We start from the raw sequence: 19,914 nt of genomic DNA, 5'->3' as shown, positions 1-19,914 counted from the left end.
CCTTGTGGGTTTCTATTACTATACACATAGATTAAAAAAAATTGTCAAAAAAACAAATATATAACATAAATGTTATCAACGGCAAGATAAATTACTTTTCTTCCTAACTGGATAATTTTTTAGTGTTTTTATTTAATGTAATATGTTTATTCAGCTCGAAAAACATACAAAGTTTACCGATGTATTTGAAAATTCAAAATGGTGCTGAACTCTCTGTTAAACACGATAAATTAGGGAAAATGAGTTTAAACAAAAAAACTAAATAAACTACTGTTAGAAACTCGCTCAATATATGTTACCGTAACATAGGCTAACATATATTCGGTGGGTTTTTAACAATATTTTGCATAATTTTTTAGTTTTAATTCATTTTCCCAAACTTACCGTGTTCAACAGAGAGTCACCTGCCATTTGCAATTTTCAAATACATCGGTAAACATTGTATGTTTTTCGAGCCGAATAAACATGTTACATTAAATGAAAACAATAAAAAATTATCCAGTTAGGTAGAAAAGTAACTTATCTTGCTTTTGATAACATTTATTTGTTAGATATTTGTTTTTTTGACAACTTTTTTGAATCTATGTGTATAGTAACACAACCCCAACTTTGTTGTGCGACTCATAGGATGTCTTGATACAACCTGTGTCGAGTGAATTTTGTTGTGCGACTCGTCAGACTTTTCCGATTCACCACGCAAACGAAAAATTTGTGACTGGTTTGATTATCAGATTCATAAATACCACTAAAAACCAAATTAGAGTGGTCGGTGTTCTGTTGTAGCGTAAGGTAACTTTTACCAAATCCATCATTTATTGTCAATTATTTATTGTCCTTATGTCTTGCCAATAATTTTACTCAGGACAAATTCTTTTAATGTTTTCTTCCTCTTTTAAAAATATTTTCTGCGAACCTACTATCCCTATCGCCATCTTAAATCTGATTTTTCACGTCGACTATTTAAAAAGAAATTAATCATTTAATAAGTAAACGGTTATTTTTTTAAAACAGAATCAAGTCAACGCAAAATATATTAATTTTTAAAAAGTAAGTATTACTTGAATGTATTTGATTTACGAAAAGGTTATGAAATTTCCAAAATATCGCAGCGCGGCATGCGCTGATTTGCTGTAGGAACCCAATCGTTTTATATTTAGGCCAACATGTTATTTTTTTAAATTAATGTAAAGTGGTCAATATAGATCGACGTCAGAAAACATAATGCATAATATATTGTATAGTCGAGAAAAAAATGATTTTATGTTGTAGTTACGGGTGCGTGCATCAATTGCATAAAAGAATGCATTTTAAGTAAAAAAGCAAACAAACAAAAACATTATTACGTACTTAATTGTCATGTCAGAATTGCTAAAAAAAAATTTAAATTACGAAAAATTATCAGGTCGAGACATAATTACGAGTAAAAATAGAATTGGTTAATTTTTACGACGTGCCTCAGCGTATTATAAACACCCAGCCACCCATGTTAAGAACGGCTTTCGGAATACCCCCCCCCAACCTCTCCATGTTAAGAACGGCTTTCGAGGTTGGGGGATGTTTATTCCGAAATCCGCTCTTAACATGGGGAGGTTGGGGTGTTTATAATATGCAGGGGCACGTCGTAAAAATTAACCATAGAATTCATTGAATAATAATTTATCATATTTGTTAACATATTCTTTTATTCCATGTGACAAACTGATTTATCTTCTTTGTTTCGTTAACTTCCGCGATTTCAAATTAGAAAATGGGAAATCGAGAATCTACGAAAATGGCATTTGTTATTTATTTATTTTTTGTAAAAATAGATGTCAAATCTTTCACGTAATCAGTTTTCGTAATTAAAAAGTTTTTTTACTAATTTCAACATGACAGTTATGTAAAAGTGTTTTTACTTCAAATGCATTTTTACAACCATTTATAATGCAACCGCACTTTTTTTTTAAATGTAAAATGACGAGCATTTTGGGAGTAAAATGAATACATTATTACACAGTAATATGGAAAAAAGAAAGACGTTTTTATACGTTTTTCATCAAAAACAGAAAATGGCGTCATAATTTTTGTAGGAATTTTTGACACCCCTAACACGAAACTGCGAATACAATATAAAAATCTCGTAATTTCTCTGTCAAAAGTGGGTTATTTATTTTCTTTATGGATTATACTTCCAAAATAAACTATTACAGTTGTTTTAAAAGTAATAGAAATATTTTTTTTTTAAAACAGTAATGAATTTTCCGAACTCAATTTTTAAACTTTAAAAATCTATCAAAATTTTTCTATTGATTCTATTTTTACGATATTTTCAGGGTCAATGTGAAATTTTATGTTCTTTTCAATAAACCGAATATAATATTTTAGACAAACGTTTTTTTTTTAAATTCACGCCCCCCCCCCCCGAAGTGTCACCCATTTTGAAATGTCTATTAAAAAGTAAATAATTAATTTATGTCGGGGAGTTTTATATATCACGAATTGAAGAGAAAAGGTCAATAAATAATATATTCAAATTTAAAACAAAAAAAAAATCGCTTTTTTAGAAATTTACCTGTAAAGTCCGAAGTTTAAAACCTTATTTTATAAGAACACATTATTTTTTTTTGTCTTTTTTTTAATCTTTTTTTTGTCTTTTTTTTTTTTAATGAAACCTTGGTCCTTGCTCCTTTAATTGAAAAAATAATTAGGGCTTGAATTACATTTTTCGAGGAGTTATAAGCTTGGAAAGACAGGGGGTCGAATAATTCACGCCTCTCATTTTGAAATGTCTATTAAAAAGTAAATAATTAATTATGTCGGGGAGTTTTATATATTACAAATTGAAGAGAAAAGGTCAATAAATAATATATTCAAATTTAAAACAAAAATAAAATTGCTTTTTTAGAAATTTACCTGTAAAGTTCGAAGTTTAAAACCTTTTTTTTTTAAAAAAAAACACATTGTTTTTTTTTATTTTTTTTTTTTAATAAAACCTTGGTCCTTGCTCCTTTAATTGAAAAAAAAATTAGGGCTTGAATTACATTTTTCGATGAGTTATAAGCTTGGAAAGATGGGGTGGAATTATTCACTATTTTCACGAAATTTCTGACACTGCTACGTCATCATGCATATGACAACGTGGATCAAAAACTATGAGTACTGAAACGAAGCAAAGTCTTGTAGTGAATTATCCATCAACTGTTTTTAATAATTTCTATTTCTGTCAGTCTTCCATTAACTTTTGTAAAATTGGGTTTGATTCATTTTCTACACACGCCTCCTAATGTCCGTATCTCGACCAGAAGTCAGTCCTTGCACAAATATAAAGCATTTAAAATTATCTGCATTGAAGTTTGTAAGTTTGAAGTCGTTGCAACGTTTATTTACCATGGCTGCATACGTTGCAAAATCCTCTTCATCATTCTCCTACAAATTCAGACATGACTAACACTAATGGAATAAAGATATTTTTGGGCTTAATAGTCCTGTAAGAAGTTCCACCGTCTCAGCAAACGATAATTCTAATGTTTTACATGGTAAAATAAAATCCACAAACTTGTTATGCTCGTTAGTTGATACTAAAAGATCTTCATAATGACAAAAATAAGCTTAAAATGATTTATCTTCTTCAGGGCTATAGCAGAAATTGTCAATCCCATTCCATATTCACTGATTCAATCTTGTGAAAATATGGTATTACTATTGGTGGATGCATTATATTTTATGACTTGTATAACCAGATCTTCCATGCATTGTTGTTGTCTTTCATCTGAACACTTCTGGTATTCAAATAATTGTCTTTCATCTGAGTGTTTCTGGTGTGCAAATTATTATTGTTTTTGTTCAATTTGCAGTTTTAATAATTGTTACAATGTAACATTTGTAAGGCGTCCATTTTTGTATGATGGGTAAAATATTGTATATATATATATATATATATATATATGGAAATTATCAAAACCGTGTCCAGATTAACCAGGTTTTAGCATTTTTAGAACAACTGGCAAAGGGAACAGATCTAGCAGAATAGAAACCATATTGCATGTCAGTGAGGAGATTATTTTTGCTGAGGTGGTTGACTACTTCTCTACTTAACACAAATTCTCAGGCGACTGCTCATGCAAAAATACTGTCGACCTGGAATACAGGTTTTTCCTTTCCCTTTGTCAGAAAAATCACTCATACTAAACGAGGACTGAAAAACAAATTAGGAGAAGTGAGATGTATGGGATTATTTAACAACGCATCCACAATGCATTGTCTACTCTCCAATTTCTCATCTATTGTAATGCAGTTATCAGGAAAAAATGAACTGGAGGATTTTGTTTCACACCATTTACTTGCTTCTGATGAATTACTTCAGTTTTATTAATACTTCTGGTGAGTCGAAATGCTTTATCGGCTTCAGAAAATCTACTTACAACTTCTTGTGCTCAAGCATAAAATGTAGTGACTAATGCAGCAGCAGCAAATAGCCTGTCATATATCATTAGGTTCTCAACATTGTTTTGGTCTTAAAGCATTAATGGTTAAACAATCTACCACTGGTATAGAATTGGAAGTTCACAGCACTGTTGAAATCACTTCATGCATGCTGAAGCATCACCAAAAAACACAGTGCAAAAAGAATTGGAGCAAGCCCAACCTCTTATTGTGTACCATTGGAGACATCAAATGGATCCGAAGCATGACTATCTTAGATCACAGTTTATTTCTGTGTTCGTTACAACTCTACTTTAAACCGAGTCGTTGTTTGTTTCTTTCACCACACTCTTTTCTTCTACCTCTTCTTTTACACATGTCCGTTCGCTTTAGTGACTAAAAATCGTCTGTCCTCCCGCTTTCCTTTCCTCGTTATTTATGGAATCAGGGTACGAGATTCTCTGAGATTCCCCGAGACTTTTTTCCACATAAACGCATGCGGGCGCCATCTTGATTCTCAATTTGTGCTTTGCATGCACAAACGCGCAGCCACTTTATTGGTAAGCCACTTCTTTCTCCACACTCCCCCCGATCTCATGATCACAGAGACGGCATGGGGGTGGCGATCGCCGCCGTCGGGTGCTTCTGCGAAGGGGAACAGTGCTGCTCTCGTCTTCACGTGTGCTCTCATCCACCGCCTGATGGTCGGGGAAGGCTTCATCTCTGTGGAGGCTACTGATATCAGAGTCATTGCTTGATAGGGATGGTGCAAACCAAAGTGATGGCCCACTCGTCTCAGAGTCAGAGTCACTCTCATCATCCACTGGAGGTGGTACATGTGTCGCCGGCCATAGGTCCCTAATGTGACGGGGTATGCTATCAACCTGGACACACTGCTGACTCACCACATCGGTCACTGTGCCCCGTTTATACTTGTCAGTACATCGGTTTCCTGACGGCTTCACCCAGACAGCATCCCCTTTGGCATATCGATTCCGTTCTATCTCAGTGGCCACAGTTGTATTGGGGTGGATTCCTTTTTCTCGGACACGGTACTGATAGATTGTGTTTGCAGGCGCCGTTCCTGGAAAGACGCCATCCTTTGACATGAGATTATACCAGTACACAGCTTCTGCGATGGTGCACTGCTTCCTGGCTGCAATTGTTTTGATGCTGTGATGGCTTCTCTCAGCTATACCATTGCCAGAAGGCACATAAGCGCATCTAAGCCGCAGCCGCACACCCCATTCTTGTAAGAACTGCTTCATCTGATGGCTGCAAAAGGCTGGGTCATTGTCCGTCAGCACTTCATCGGACGCACCTCTTTCACAGAACACGGATGACAGCTGGCAAATAATGTTGCAAGAGTCCTGGCGCCTGAGGAGTCTCCAGACTGCGAAATGTGTAGGCCCACAATCGATGAGGGTAAGGAAGTGGTTGCCACCGTAGTGTGTGATGTCCATGCCCACTCTCAGCCACTTACCAACTCCCCTTTCTTCCATCGTGCTGGAGCTGGGTCGATGGATTGGCAGGCCTCGCAACTTTCCACCACTCTTCGGATATCTTTTTTTTCTACTCCTGGATCAATCATCTTGACAAAGTACAGTGTCCGCTTGATGCCAGGATGTCCACACTGTCGATGAATGTCCATGATGCGCGCTGCATCCACATTACACACAGCTGCTGCACATGTGTTTTGCAGATTATCAGAATCTCTCCGAGCACCAGCCAGAAGCCATCGTTGAGGGACTCTTGTCAGAGCATCTGCTCTGTTGAGCGCAGACCTGATCAACACTACGTCCACAGTGAGGTCGTACTCTGTGATGGTGTTGACCAAGGTGGCAAGCCATCTTCGAATTAACATCTCACTCAATGCTCGTGTCGTCAGCCATGCTCTTCCACTTAATGCATCGGTTATCCACCGATGAGTGCATGCCGAGTCAGTCATGATATGTATAACCTTGGCTTGCCATTGAAGCACCAAGTTAACGCCCTTCAATGTGGCATCAAGTTCGGCCAGGTTTATGTGCCTCGAATCATTCTCTGGCCGAAGCCAACAGGCATCTTCAATAATGGAATGATTAACTGCAAGAGCAGCTCCAAGGGCCAGTGAACTAGCATCCACCCTGACCGTGAACTCATTCCCGCTGACGCACCACTTTCCCTGAACAGGGTCATCACTGGTCACCCTGGACACAGTCTCTGTCAGCATGCTCCTTAGGGTGACATCGTGTACTGCATCGTCCCATCCCGACGACACGGCTTTTGCAAGTCTTTTTATGGCCGCCACAGCCACCCTGAGCCAACCACACACAGGGAAATGGCCTATCATCTTTCCACAAAGCGAAAACACTGTTTGTCAAGTGATGTTTGATGGGACCTTGTGGACGCGACTTCCTCTTCTCCAGCAAAGTCCTTCCTAGCAATTGCGCACGTGCAGGCCGAGAACTTTTGCTCCATCGCACAGACGCTCTGGTTCTTTACATGTCAGTCCAAAGCTCTTAAAGTGAATTCTAACCGATTGCTCAGACATGAGGCTCTCATTGACGAATATATCATCGATGTATGAGGATGTTGCCTGTTGCACTGCCTCATCTTGCTGCCGGATAGCATGCATGATTGCTGTCATAATGCTTGGTGCCACATTTAGACCGAACCCTAGCCTGGTTAGACAATATCGGGTTCCTCCAATTTCCACAGTCTGAGATGGCCACAATTTCTTCTCAATGCGTATTTGCAGATAGGCTCTGCGTAGGTCCAGAGTTGCCACGTTCGATCCCTGCTGTCGCCTCTCCCTTAATTTGAGTGCACACACATCAGCCCTTGCCGTATATGGGTCGACATGCTCATTGAGCTCACGGTAGTCTAGGATGGGGCGGACCTTTTGTTTGGTCTCTTGTACGACGGCCATCAAGGGAATCAGCCCTCGCGGGGGGGCCAAGCTCATCCTCTGGGTATTGAAGAAGCCAGCTATTGTCGATCCACGTTTGCAGTTCTTCTTCATACTATTCCCTTAGCCACATGGGTTGGGGATATTCCAATAACCGGTTCCGCAAGGATATTGGTGGCTGATCGTTTGATCACTTCCAAGACACCGTCCATGCATTGGTGTTTCTATCATACTCTGCATGAAAGTCAGGCTCGTCGAGAGTTATGGCAGCACAAACATGTTCCTCACATCGGGAGAACTGTACCTTGCCGGTTCTTTCCACAGTAATTCCACCCAGTTGTGTAATCAAGTCCATACCCAGGAGTAGGTTGTACCCGAGAAGCTCTCCCTCCACAACCAGTGCTCGCATGGCTACTGCAGGCCCGTCGTTGATGCTTGCACGGATAATGCTCATCCCACAAGAGGCTAGTGAACCTCCGCCTACAGTTACTACTGGAATTCTCTCTGCTTTCCAAGTGGCACAGCATATCTTGCTTACGAGAGTCTGGGTGCACCCAGTTTCCACAAGCACGAGGCGCTCGCTTCCATTAATGTGTATGCTTACAGTGGGTAGCGCCCTGCTCAATGACGATCTTGGGAGAAGACTGGCGCTGTAGCTTCTTCCCCTTGCCCATTTCCCGGACAGGTGCGGGACAGGTGTCTGCATTTTTTGCACTTGTAGCACTGCGGCCCGTCAAGTTTCCGAGTTGATTGACGTGACAGAAGACAATCACTGGCCAAATGGTTGGGTCCTCCACACTTATAGCAGGTTGTAGCTGCGCCCAGGTCCTGCAATCCAACCTGTGATGGTTGTACAGCTGCCGCTTGGTCTATAGTGTTAGTGCTTTTCTTTAGTATTGCTCGTGCTCGCGCCAATACTTCCGATATGTCCATCTCGTCCACTTGGGATGAGGCATGGAGCAGATCTTCCACACTCTTAGGTAATCCTGCAACAAAGGCGCACACCAAGCCTTTGTCTGACATCCCTCCAAAAAGGGCCGATAGCTTTTTTAGCTCAGCCAGATATACATCCACCGTTTCCCCGGGATGTAATTTTCAGGCCATGGATTCCTTCCATGCAGTAACTGGATCTAACGCAAATGCTGTAAAAAGGGCACGCTTGATGCAGGCAAAGTCTGTTTTCTTCTCATCAGCCAACTTCTGGTATACTGCATATGCTCCCCCAGTGAGGCGCATTGGGACCACGCATTCCATACGCTTCACCCCACTGAGCTGACATATTAATTCTGCTTTTCCACCCATTCCTGCACTGAGTGATCAGTGCTACTACCATCAAACAGGGGAATTAGCTTGGGGTCAAATCCTGACGTCATGCCGGAATAGCTTGTGTTAGTTACAACTCTACTTTCAACTGAGTCGTTGTTTGTTTCGTTCACCACACTCTTTTCTTCTACCTCTTCTTTTACACACGTCATTAGACTAAAAATCGTCTGTCCTCCCACTTTCCTTTCCTCGTTATTTATGGAATCAGGGTCCGAGATTCCCCGAGATTCCACAAGACTTTTTTCCACATAAACGCATGCGGGCGCCATCTTGATTCTCAATTTGTGCTTTGCATGCACAAACGTGCAGCCGCTTTAATGGTAAGCCACTTCTTTCTCCACAATTTCATGCTGCCATGGAATGATACAATAACATTAAGCATCGCATCAGTACTTTCTAAAATGTCTCTCTGTTCACTGTGTTGAAAGCTTTAGTAAGGTCAACAAAGACCATGTACAGAATTTCTAAAACGTCACTGAAAGGTTTCGAACTTGAATAGATTCTTTATTTTTGATGAAATCTTTCTGTAATTTTAACAAAATCTGACTAAGTCATTAGGAAATTTTTTAAAAAAATGCAAAATTCAAACAATCTTTTTATGAAAAATAATTTCTTAAATGTTGCTCATTTTCAGCTTCGCATATTTGTGTTCTTTCCCAAACATTATTAATGACAGATTGCAGAATCTCTGGATTGCGATTTAACTTCCTTATTTCGTTCTTGGTGTTGTCCTTCAATTCTTGCAGGGTTTGGGGTTTCACATAGACTCTTTCTTTAAGAAAATTGTATTCTTACTTGGGCTATCTCTTAAATTCTTACTTGGGCTATCTCTTAAATTCTTACTTGGGCTATCTCTTAAATTCTTACTTGGGCTATCTCTTAAATAAAAATGCTGTAAATAAGCTCTTTGAGTCAAAACAATTGACCCCTGATTTTGGTAAAATAATTTAAAAATTTGCGTAGTGTACTCAATGCTATACTTATCAATAATTAATTTTCAAAACATTATCTGTAAAATATCTGAAATAGAAAAAAATAATCAAATGGTTAAATAACAAAGATTTTCAACCCTTCAGTGACTTTTTGGACACCCTGTACAATTTACTGTTTTTCCTCATTCCTTTTTGGCAACTTTTTTAAGGGGAAAAAATATATTTACAGAGCCTCAACCGGACTGAAACTCACACTGTGAGTTATGATAGGCGTCATCTAGCAGATTGTTCATGATTCTATTGATAATAAGATGTGCCAAGATGTTTCTTGCGATACAACGAAGAGAAATTTCATGAAAATTATTGTAACAATGTTGATTACTTTTGTTTCTATAATATGTTTTATGCCTGCATCCTCAAAAAACCTGAGCATGAAACCAAAATGATCTTAAATAGCTGATGCAGTTTTTGACTAGGTTTTGGCCTCTTTATTTATTAATTTCTGGTGGCAATCCATCTTTCCGAAAGGGCCTTGCCTTAAGATAATTACTTGACACTATCGTTGATTTCTTCAAAGATAGGTTCAGTAGCAAGCTGTGATAGTTCTGAGCATTGAAGACGATGCTAGTGCTGCTTCACCAACAGTAGAAGTTGAGGTTAGAACTGTCCTCAAGTGGTCTTTCCATCACAACAAAATTTCACTATTCTTAGTTAAAAGGTTTGTACCATCAGAAGCAAGTACTAGTGAAGTATTACTGTTATATACTGGGTGCATATTCTGTATTGTTCTTGTTCGTCTTAGGAGAGTCTTAGTGAGAGATTAGAGTGTTAGGTGTGTTTATGTGTTGTAAGAGATAGCATATTAGAGACATAAACAGGTATATAAAGAGAGAGAGAGAGTTCTGAATATATGAGACGGGATACATATAAAGAGAGAGAGACAGTTTTTATATATTAAAGGGAGGTTCTGTCATGATTTTGTCATTGCTTATGACCTCACTCAGATTGTTCGCGAGCACACCCGTGTGCCCGATACTACAGGTCAGTATGCAAGCCTCCTAGACCTTTTTCTCTCAACTTCCCCTGAGCTATGTTCATGTTCCGTTCTTTCTCCTCTAGGATCCTCCGACCACTCTGTCATATCAGTTAAGATAAAAATGAAATGTAATAAGTCCCCAGACGTACTCCTCCACCGTACTGTATACCGATACTCTATGGCTGACTGGGATAGCTTCTGTAAATTTATATCTGATCTACCTCTGCATTCCATATTTAAAAGGATGTATCCTCTATAGTATGAGACCTGACCGATTAGTTAATTGTAGGCAAAGACCGATTCATACCATCTAAAAAATTCCAACAAAAACCTACCAGCCAGCCATGGTTCTCTCCAGAATGTGCTGCTGCCATCGCGCACAGAAATCACTTTTTCCATAGCTACCAACGTAATAGATGCACTGAGACTAAAGCTGCTTTCAGGAACGCCAGCAACCACTATAAAAGAGTAAAAAAAAATGCAAGAGAGCTATATGCTCAGTCTGTTAAGTCCAAAGTAGCTGATCAGCGGCTTGGTTCCCACCAGTTTTGGCAAATAACAAATAGGATCCTGAACAGAAGTGTGCGTTCTATCCCAACCATTATTAATGACCAGAGGTCATCTCATCAGCTTCAGACAAGGCCAAACTATTTGCAAAGAACTTTGCAGCTAATTCTACCCTATGCGACGAAGGCCATCAATTCCCCATATTTCCTCCTATAACACAGACCATGCTAGGTAATATACAAATATCTGTGTGTGAGCTCGCCAAGCTAATCAAGAACCTTGATTCCAGTAAAGCTACTGGCCCTGACGGCATCCCAATTATAGTGTTAAAAAAGCTTCAACCAGAACTTGCTCCCATACTTACGAAACTATTTAAATGTTGCCTTAAGGAGAAGTGCTTTCCAACATCCTGGAAAACCTCATCAGTATGCCCTGTATTTAAGAACTCAGGTGATAAGTCATCTCCCTCTTGGAACAGACCAATAAGTCTCCTGTGTGTCATGAGTAAGTTGCTGGAATCCATATTAAATAGAGAAATAGTCAACCACCTCAACAGAAATAACCTTCTTAGTGACACGCAATATGGTTTTCATGCTGCAAGATCTACCGCAGGTGTGCTAACAGTTATATCTCATAGAATTAGTGAATCTCTTGACAAAGGCTTCTTTTCCAGGGCAATTGCTCTTAACATATCAAAGGCCTTCGACAAGGTATGGCATAAAGGCCTACTTCACAAGATCTCCAGCTAGGGTATAACTGGAAATATTCTCTCTATCATTAAATCATTTCTCTCTGATAGGCTCATAAGAGTAGTGGTTGATGGACAAAATTCAGAGGCCTGCAGTATTAATGCTGGAGTCCCTCAAGGGTCAATCCTGGGCCCAACTCTCTTCCTGATCTACATCAATGATCTCCCCTAAACACATACTTAAATCATTCATTGACATCTATGCTGATGACACGACCAACTATGGCAACACATCAAAGGCTTTCTTAGAACTGCACGCCTGTGGAACTCTGTTCCGTTTGCCTGCTTCCCACCGAACTACAACTTGGATGTCTTCAAGTCCAATGTTAACAAATTCCTAATGAACCGCCCCCTTAAGTAAAAACTTCATCAAATCTCCACACTACTTGCAATAACCCTTATTCCTGAGTGGCTTCCGGGCCTTGATCAGTGGTGATCACTGTGTAAAAATAAAAAAAAAATGACAAAGCTCTCTCTGATTCTCTCTCCTCTGATCTTGAACGAGTGGTTCAGTGGAGGAAGACATGGCTGGTTACCTTTAATGCATCTAAAACCAAACTCCTATCTTTACATCATCAACGCTCTGATCCCCATCTGGCATCAATTGAAATGGATGGCTCTCGTCTAGGAGAAACCTCATGTTTTGACAAGCTTCTGGACTTGACTTTCACTCCTGATCTGAAATGGAACACGTACATCAAGTTTGTTGCCAAGGTCGCTGGAAAGATGGTGGGATCCTTCTACCGCCCCAGAAGATATCTCACTACTGATGCAATTCTCTATCTATATAAAAGTCAAGTACGTCTAAGGATGGAATACTACTGCCATATCTGGGCAGGAGCTACTAAAACAACCTATCCTGCCTTGATAGAGTACAAAATAGACTTTGTGGCTTACTGGGTGATGCCCTTTTCTCTTCCCTGCATGGCTTTTCTTTAACATTTGCTTCCAAGGTTTGGTGTCAGCAGCTGTCTGTGACCTCTCTCTCGGCTCTCTCTCCCCTATTTCTCTCAGGCTGCATCAAAAACTCAACCTATATTGAGAACTCATCACGTCGCTGCATGATTAAACATGTGCTTATCGAGCACACTGCCTTGACATGCATCACATTGCAAAACTTGACATGACCCTGAGTTCAGTAACCTATTTTTTGAATAACCTCTTTCTAGCGTTATAATCAGGATTCGGTTCTGGGGTTTGGGAAGGAATGAGACATTCTCTCAACAACAGCACGTTTCTGCCCTCTTCTTTTCTAATCGACCACACCTGGCCTCTCGCCACCAATGTCACACTGCACAATCTGAATGTCAGCAATACGAAATTCTTTTCAAGAGAAGATGTTCACAACTCTTTTCTCTCTGCTGCCCAGGGAATTTTTCCCAGCTTTTATATCCTCCTATCTAGAAAAAAAAGGAAGAGACAGGAAAAAAATAGCTTCTCCCATCATGCTGTGTCTTCCCAAGATGCCCTTTGCGTATACAACTACGCTGGCCATCCTTTCCTTCTTCTTTCCCAAAGAGCGATGCAGATACGCCCGGTACGTTTCTTTTTTTTTTTTTTAACCATATACCCCACACTCTTTACAAAATATGTGTATGATTTCAATTGACGATTAAATTCCTTATTTTAATTTTCACAGGAACAAATTTCATTATTACATTCCTTTTCCAATAAACAGATATCTAACTATTTTGTGTGAGTTAAACAATTGTGATTCCACATTCCTTATTTTCAATAAAATTCTGTATTTATTTTAACTTATGATTGGAATTCTCAATTCCGAGTCCAGCTTCGCAAGTTCGAATCCTTGACTATCCTATTTCATATTTACATTTAACTAATTCCCTATTTTTTTACTTACATGAAAAGGGGACAGCCCTTATCATGTAACATTACTTTCTCTGAGACCATCATGAAATGCTTTATTATCTTTCTTGTCTGCAGTCTCTTGCAATTCTGCTGCCCTGACATCCCACCAATCATTTTTCATTTGTGTTATTTTTACATTATATATATTTTTACATTATATATATATAATGTCATCAAGACTACAGTGTCGTTCAAACATTACACCTAGTGTCTGTTGTATAATCGCAATACTAAGTTTTGAGTATATTGAATCAATTTCATTCATCTTCTATATAGTATAGTTGATATATATATATATATATATATATATATATATATATATATATATATATAGTGTAAATGAACACAGTATCTATCATAGAGTAAATGTTTGAAATTAAATTATTAAAAGATTTTTGGTAATACATGAAAGAGAATGTGGACATTTTTTACTTTTGTCATACGTAAAAGATGTTAATAGTAATTTATTTTGCATAGTTCTTTTTAACTTCTGTTCTGCTTTCTCATGCTTACATATATTGTAAATTAGTTAAAAATATCTTGTGCATTTACGCTCTCCAATTGTATTTACACATTGTCTGATAATGTGAGTTATTTTTCTTTTAAGAACATGATATAATTAAAACTAGCAATTAACTTTTGAAGAATATAAAATGAAATTTGTAAAAATACTGCTTTTAAGAATGTGTAAACTACCAAAATAAAAAGATTACATGGATAAACGACAGTTGAACAAATGTTTATCATGAAACTTTGCTAAATAATAGGACAAAATCCAGAGAGCCAATCTTGCACGCATTAATGATACATATATTATTCTAATCATTAATCAGGTAATGCAAAGTGTATAAAATAACATGCCTATAATATTTATCTATTTTATTAACAAACCAATGGTGTAAAACATTTAAATACAAGATATATACCATACATCTAATAAAAATATAGATTAATGAAAAAAGAAATATTTATTAATTTGTATTATACAATATCATTTACTTTATTAAAGTTGATATAAATAATAGAAATAATTGTTAATTTCTGTTTATATATTTTTATTTTCAGATAAAACTATTGGTATGATATTTTTTTTACAGAAATACTGTTTACACGAATAATGTTTTCACTTTCTCTAGAATTCCTTTCTGGAAGTAACATCATCTACATGCGCTGTAAGATTTTAATTTTTTAATAAATTAAAGAAAAATATTTGGACAATTTTTTACTTTTAAAATATTTATACTAAATATCAGAGTAATTTCATACAAAAAAACGTTTTCATTATTTCTTTTATACGTTTTATTTTGCTTTCCTGGCCAAATGTCCATACTTAGAAAGACAATAATTCAACAGTAAGACTGAAGTATATTATAAAATAGTTCAAAATACTTTTTCTCTCACAGTTGTATTTAGATGTAGAAGCAATGTTGTATTCCTTTTTCTAAAGAACATAATATAATTAGCTGAATATGAAAAGGAAAAAGATTACAAAATTAAAAATAAATCCAGTTAATTTTAAGTATATTGTAAAATCGTTAATAATGTCACTTCTCTCACACATTAATGCTCTCTAGTTAAGATCTGACAATATGTATGATCTTTTGTCTAATAACTAAAACTACTGATTGATGGCTGTGAAAAGAAGTGCACTAAATGTCTCACTTTTAAAAATAATGTGTAAAAATAAAAAGATTTCATGTATTAAGAACCTTATAATAAATATTAAAATGCTTATTGAATTTTTATGATACAGTATCATTTAATTTATTGGAGTTGAAGTAAATAAGAGATTATTCCATTTTTATTCATAATATCCTATCTTTACAGATATAAATGGATGATAATAGTGATATCGGATAAGTGTTGAAAGTGCATAGCTGCCTATTGTAAAATAGTTTCTTACTAGTTTTTTAATGAATGTGTTAGGTTATCCTGACATGTACTAATGTAATCCTCCCTAAATTTCACATTAGTTAATATTGTCTGTACTTATTTGCATAAAGTTCAATTATATGACAGATTTATTTTATTGAAGTTGGGTTAAATAATAAACATTATTTGGATTTTTGTGAAAAATATTCATTCTTTCTTTGCAGATAAAACTATTATATAAATGGATGATAGGAGTGATTTTGGATAATTGTCAAGAGTGCAAAGCTCTATATAGTTAAAGACATGCAGGAGCTTAGCAAAAACACACACGAGTTTAAATCTTTATCTCCTCAGAAATCCTATTTGACAAGAAACATGAGAATTCGTATGAGAGAAAAAACTTATTCTTGTCAGGTTTGCGAATCTACATTTTCCAAAAATTCCAGTTTAAAGTCACACATGCTACTACACACAGGAGAAAAGCCATATTCTTGTAAGGAATGCGGATATGCGTTCACACAGAATTCCAGTTTGAAAAAACATCTGAGAATCCATACAGGTGAAAAACCGTATTCTTGTGAAGTTTGCCGTTCCTCGTTTTCACGGAAATTCACTTTAAAAACTCACATGCGCATACACACTGGCGAGAAACCGTTTTCTTGTCAAGTTTGTGGAAAATCATTTTCGCAGGATTCCAGTTTGAAAACACACATCCGAATACACACAGGTGAAAAACCATATATTTGTCAAATTTGTGACTCTGCTTTTTCTGAGAATTCCAGTCTAAAAAGCCACATGCTTATACATACTGGACAAAAACCCTATTCATGCATGATTTGTGGGTCTGCATTCTCACAAAATTCCAGCTTAAGAACTCATATGCAAAGGCACAATGGAAAGAAACAGTTTTCCTGTCAACTGTGTGAGGCTGTGTTTTCTGATAATTCAAGTTTAAAAAGTCATGTAAAAATACACACAGGAGACAAGCCATATTCTTGCAACGTTTGTGGATCATCATTTCTACAGAAACACAAACTTCAAATTCATATGCGTATACACACAGGAGAGAAGCCATTTTCTTGTCAAGTTTGTTTTTCTTCGTTTTCACAGAATTCGACTTTAAAAACGCACATGCATATACACACTGGGGCAAAACCATATTCTTGTCAAGTTTGTGGAGCAGCATTTTCCGTTAAATCAACTTTAAAGATTCACACACGAATACACACAGGTGAGAAACCATATTCTTGTCATGTTTGTGGATCAAAATTTACATGTAATTCGAATCTGAAAGCACACCTGGCAAAACATTTAAAAAGCAAAAAATATAAAAGTCTTGTCTAATTTTCAATTATTTGGATGTTCATATACAGTATGATTTTCACAACGTTTAGGCCAATATCACCTCTGATTATCCTCAGATAAATCTTGACGAACTCTGGAATTTTTCTATCAAACTCGGGAAACTGTATAGAATTTTTAATGTAAGCCATTATTTAATCCACGGGGATAGCATGCCTAATTGACTAAAAGTTCAAACAAAAACTAAAAAGAAATATCAATTTTGGTGGAACAAATGATTTAGTTTCTCTATAAATGTACACATCATATTCTAAAGTTATTCTATATTTGGATAACGTTCCTGTTGATAAAAAATTGCAGTTTGTATTCATGAATTCTGATTGAAATAATTGCTCTCTTTAACTTTATGTCGATTTTATACAAAAATATTACTGTGTTTTACATTGACTATAGAAATGTTCATTTTCATGATGTAATTTTTGTGATTTTGTTTAAAACTTGCTTTTCATTTTCCGAGAGATTGTATTAGATTCTATTACTCTTATGCACACGAGTTGGCAATGCTTGTTAGAGGCAATGCCAAGATTCGACTCGTAAGATACCTTAACACATGTACCAGCATGCAGACAGTTAGTAACATGATATCTTACAATCAGTGACATCTGTCCACGGATGTGTGAGCCTGAATGAATACCGGCTTCATTGTTATTATGACGTCAAACATAAACAATAAGTCTATCATTTCCGGTTAAATATAACAGCTATAACAGTTTTGTAAAATTAAAAATAATATAAAGAGAGGAACTATTCTTTCATGCCAAAACACTGAGTGCAGTCCTCAAACAATATAGAAGAAAAACAATATTTATCTAGAACTACCTATTGATGAAGCAACCTTACTGACTCGTGACTAACTTTTCAAAACTCTACCACATCATGAAGTATTAGGCAGCTCATCCATTTATGCTAGAATAAATACCTCTATTGAACGATATATGAAACATATTAAGTCTATAATCAAAAATACCTCCAACATAAAGATGTGCTCACTGTAGCAGGTAAGAATACCTTCTATAGAGAACACATTACAATCACATATTGAATTCCTATTTAAACGGGTTTACCAACTATACTACCCAGTCGAATAGAACTTGGAAAGGAAGAAAAATAACGATTATAGGAACAGATTAGCAGAAATGGAGAAAAAACACAATTTCAGTAGGTATACTATAAACCCATCGTTACTGTATCCAAACCAACATAAATAAAATTGTGAAAACGTGGCATCCTGGAACCATATTCCAGAAGAGTAGTAACACAATAGGCTATATTGTAGAAACATAAAATGGAATAAGACTGCTGAAAGCATAAATGCCTACATGCCGACAATACCGACAGTAATTTCGTAATTTTATGGTTTTATTAAATATCTTGACTATTACATATTTGCATAAATATTCGTCTGACATTTTGTTGAATATTATCTGATTGTTTTTTTTGGGTTGCATCTGATTCTACAATGCAACATTTTATGGCCAAGCTTGCCACAATTTTGTCAAGTTTTATTTTGAAATGGGCTGACTACATGGTTTGGGATAATTTCTGTTGTTTCTGAATAGTCTGCTCGCTTTGAAAATGTGGATAGTCATTTTCTTTTTAGGAAAGTAAATATTTGCTTTATGCTGAGAATGTGGCTGAACATATTCCTTTTTCTCTTTTTAGAACAGTCATTTTTGGATGTGTACTTTACTTTCCTGACGTATACTACATCCGGTTCCTCTATATTTTAAGAATCGCTTCTCATGCATATCACCTCATAAAAATCCTCTGCAAGTTTGTAGAGTGAGATAGGATTCACTTTCAAGTTTCACTATTACACTCTAATCTTCACATTTTTGCTGATACTATCCGTTGAGCAAATATAAGACATTTAAAATAATCTGCCGATAATTTTGCTAGTCTAAAGTTACTATAGTTCATGTTTACGAATAAAGTGAACGCTAAATAATCTTCATCGTCCTGTATGGCAAAATTGAAACATCCATCGTTTATGAAACAGTGACGCATTGGGACTGAAAAGTTATGGGAGTAACTTAACGGTTGCCCCGAACTTCAGATCCATAGTTTTTGGGTAGAATGTAGACTAAAAATCTATTTTGTTCAACAGTTCTTAGCTTTCATAAAAGTAGACACATTTTTTTGTATCAGGCCAATCTTGCAATCGACATTGAAAAGGTCTTCATACCTTCTAAAGAAAGTATTGAATATTTCGTCTTGATCAAAAACATAGGTAAACGTCTCCATGGTGTTCCATATCATGTTTTGCGAAAAAGCTGTTACTGTCTGTGTTAGGTTTATTGGTCAAGCTCTTGAGAAGCAATTCCTGAACTTCTTGTCTCTTGTTGTTGCTGAATTAATCTTTCTTTAATTATCTGATGTTCTTTAAAGTCTTAAAAACTTTTCAAGAATGAAATTTACTTTACTGAGAAAAGAGATGATGTAGTATTACTAATCACAGTTTACCACTGTACATTTAAAGACTTTACTTTTTTCTGAAAAAATATTTAAAAAACTTAAACGTGCTTACCATTTCATTTTGTTTAGTTTTAAATAGAAATATCTTGAAGTACAGTTTTAAGAACTTTATTTGGTGTCTGGCAAAACGATGTTTTCCTTTCCTTTTTGAAACGAAGATTTTTGTTGCTGATCCTTTTTGAATTTGAATTATTTGTTGCCTTGATTTTGTGAATATCTCTTTTGTGAATTTGAGTGTCTCGTTGCCAAGTTGTTTTGAGTACTTCTTTTGTGAATTCGCATCTCTTTTCCCTGAAGTGCTGTGGCCCAGAAGGATCACTAACGAAAGCATAGACACTAATATGAGTAAGAAAGGTAAATTGTATTGAATCAAAACAGAATATACAAAGACTAACACTCATAGCATGTAATGCCAACATGGCCTACTATGAAAGTACACAGGCCACCCTAAGTGTTGATACCTCTCTGTCAATTTATACAGTTTGTAAGGGTTCATCTT

The 19,914-nt window shown here is 36.3% G+C and overlaps 1 protein-coding gene across 1 annotated transcript; it reads left to right on the top strand.

Annotated features, from left to right (window-relative positions):
- The first annotated feature begins 524 nt into the window (after positions 1–524).
- On the top strand, positions 525–17,282 carry LOC145280162 (uncharacterized). Its single transcript, XM_080131930.1, has 2 exons — positions 525–1,047; positions 15,803–17,282. Exon 2 carries the CDS (start codon positions 15,882–15,884, stop codon positions 16,920–16,922), a length of 1,041 nt encoding a protein of 346 aa, XP_079988056.1. The 5' UTR covers positions 525–1,047; positions 15,803–15,881; the 3' UTR covers positions 16,923–17,282.
- The last annotated feature ends 2,632 nt before the right edge of the window (positions 17,283–19,914 follow it).

This window comes from Euprymna scolopes, chromosome 7 (genome assembly GCF_053919585.1).
Source record: "Euprymna scolopes isolate OS-2025 chromosome 7, ASM5391958v1, whole genome shotgun sequence".
NCBI classification, from domain to species: domain Eukaryota; kingdom Metazoa; phylum Mollusca; class Cephalopoda; order Sepiida; family Sepiolidae; genus Euprymna; species Euprymna scolopes.
The sequence above is the reverse complement of the archived record's forward strand: the minus strand, read 5'-3'. Positions and strand labels throughout refer to the sequence as shown.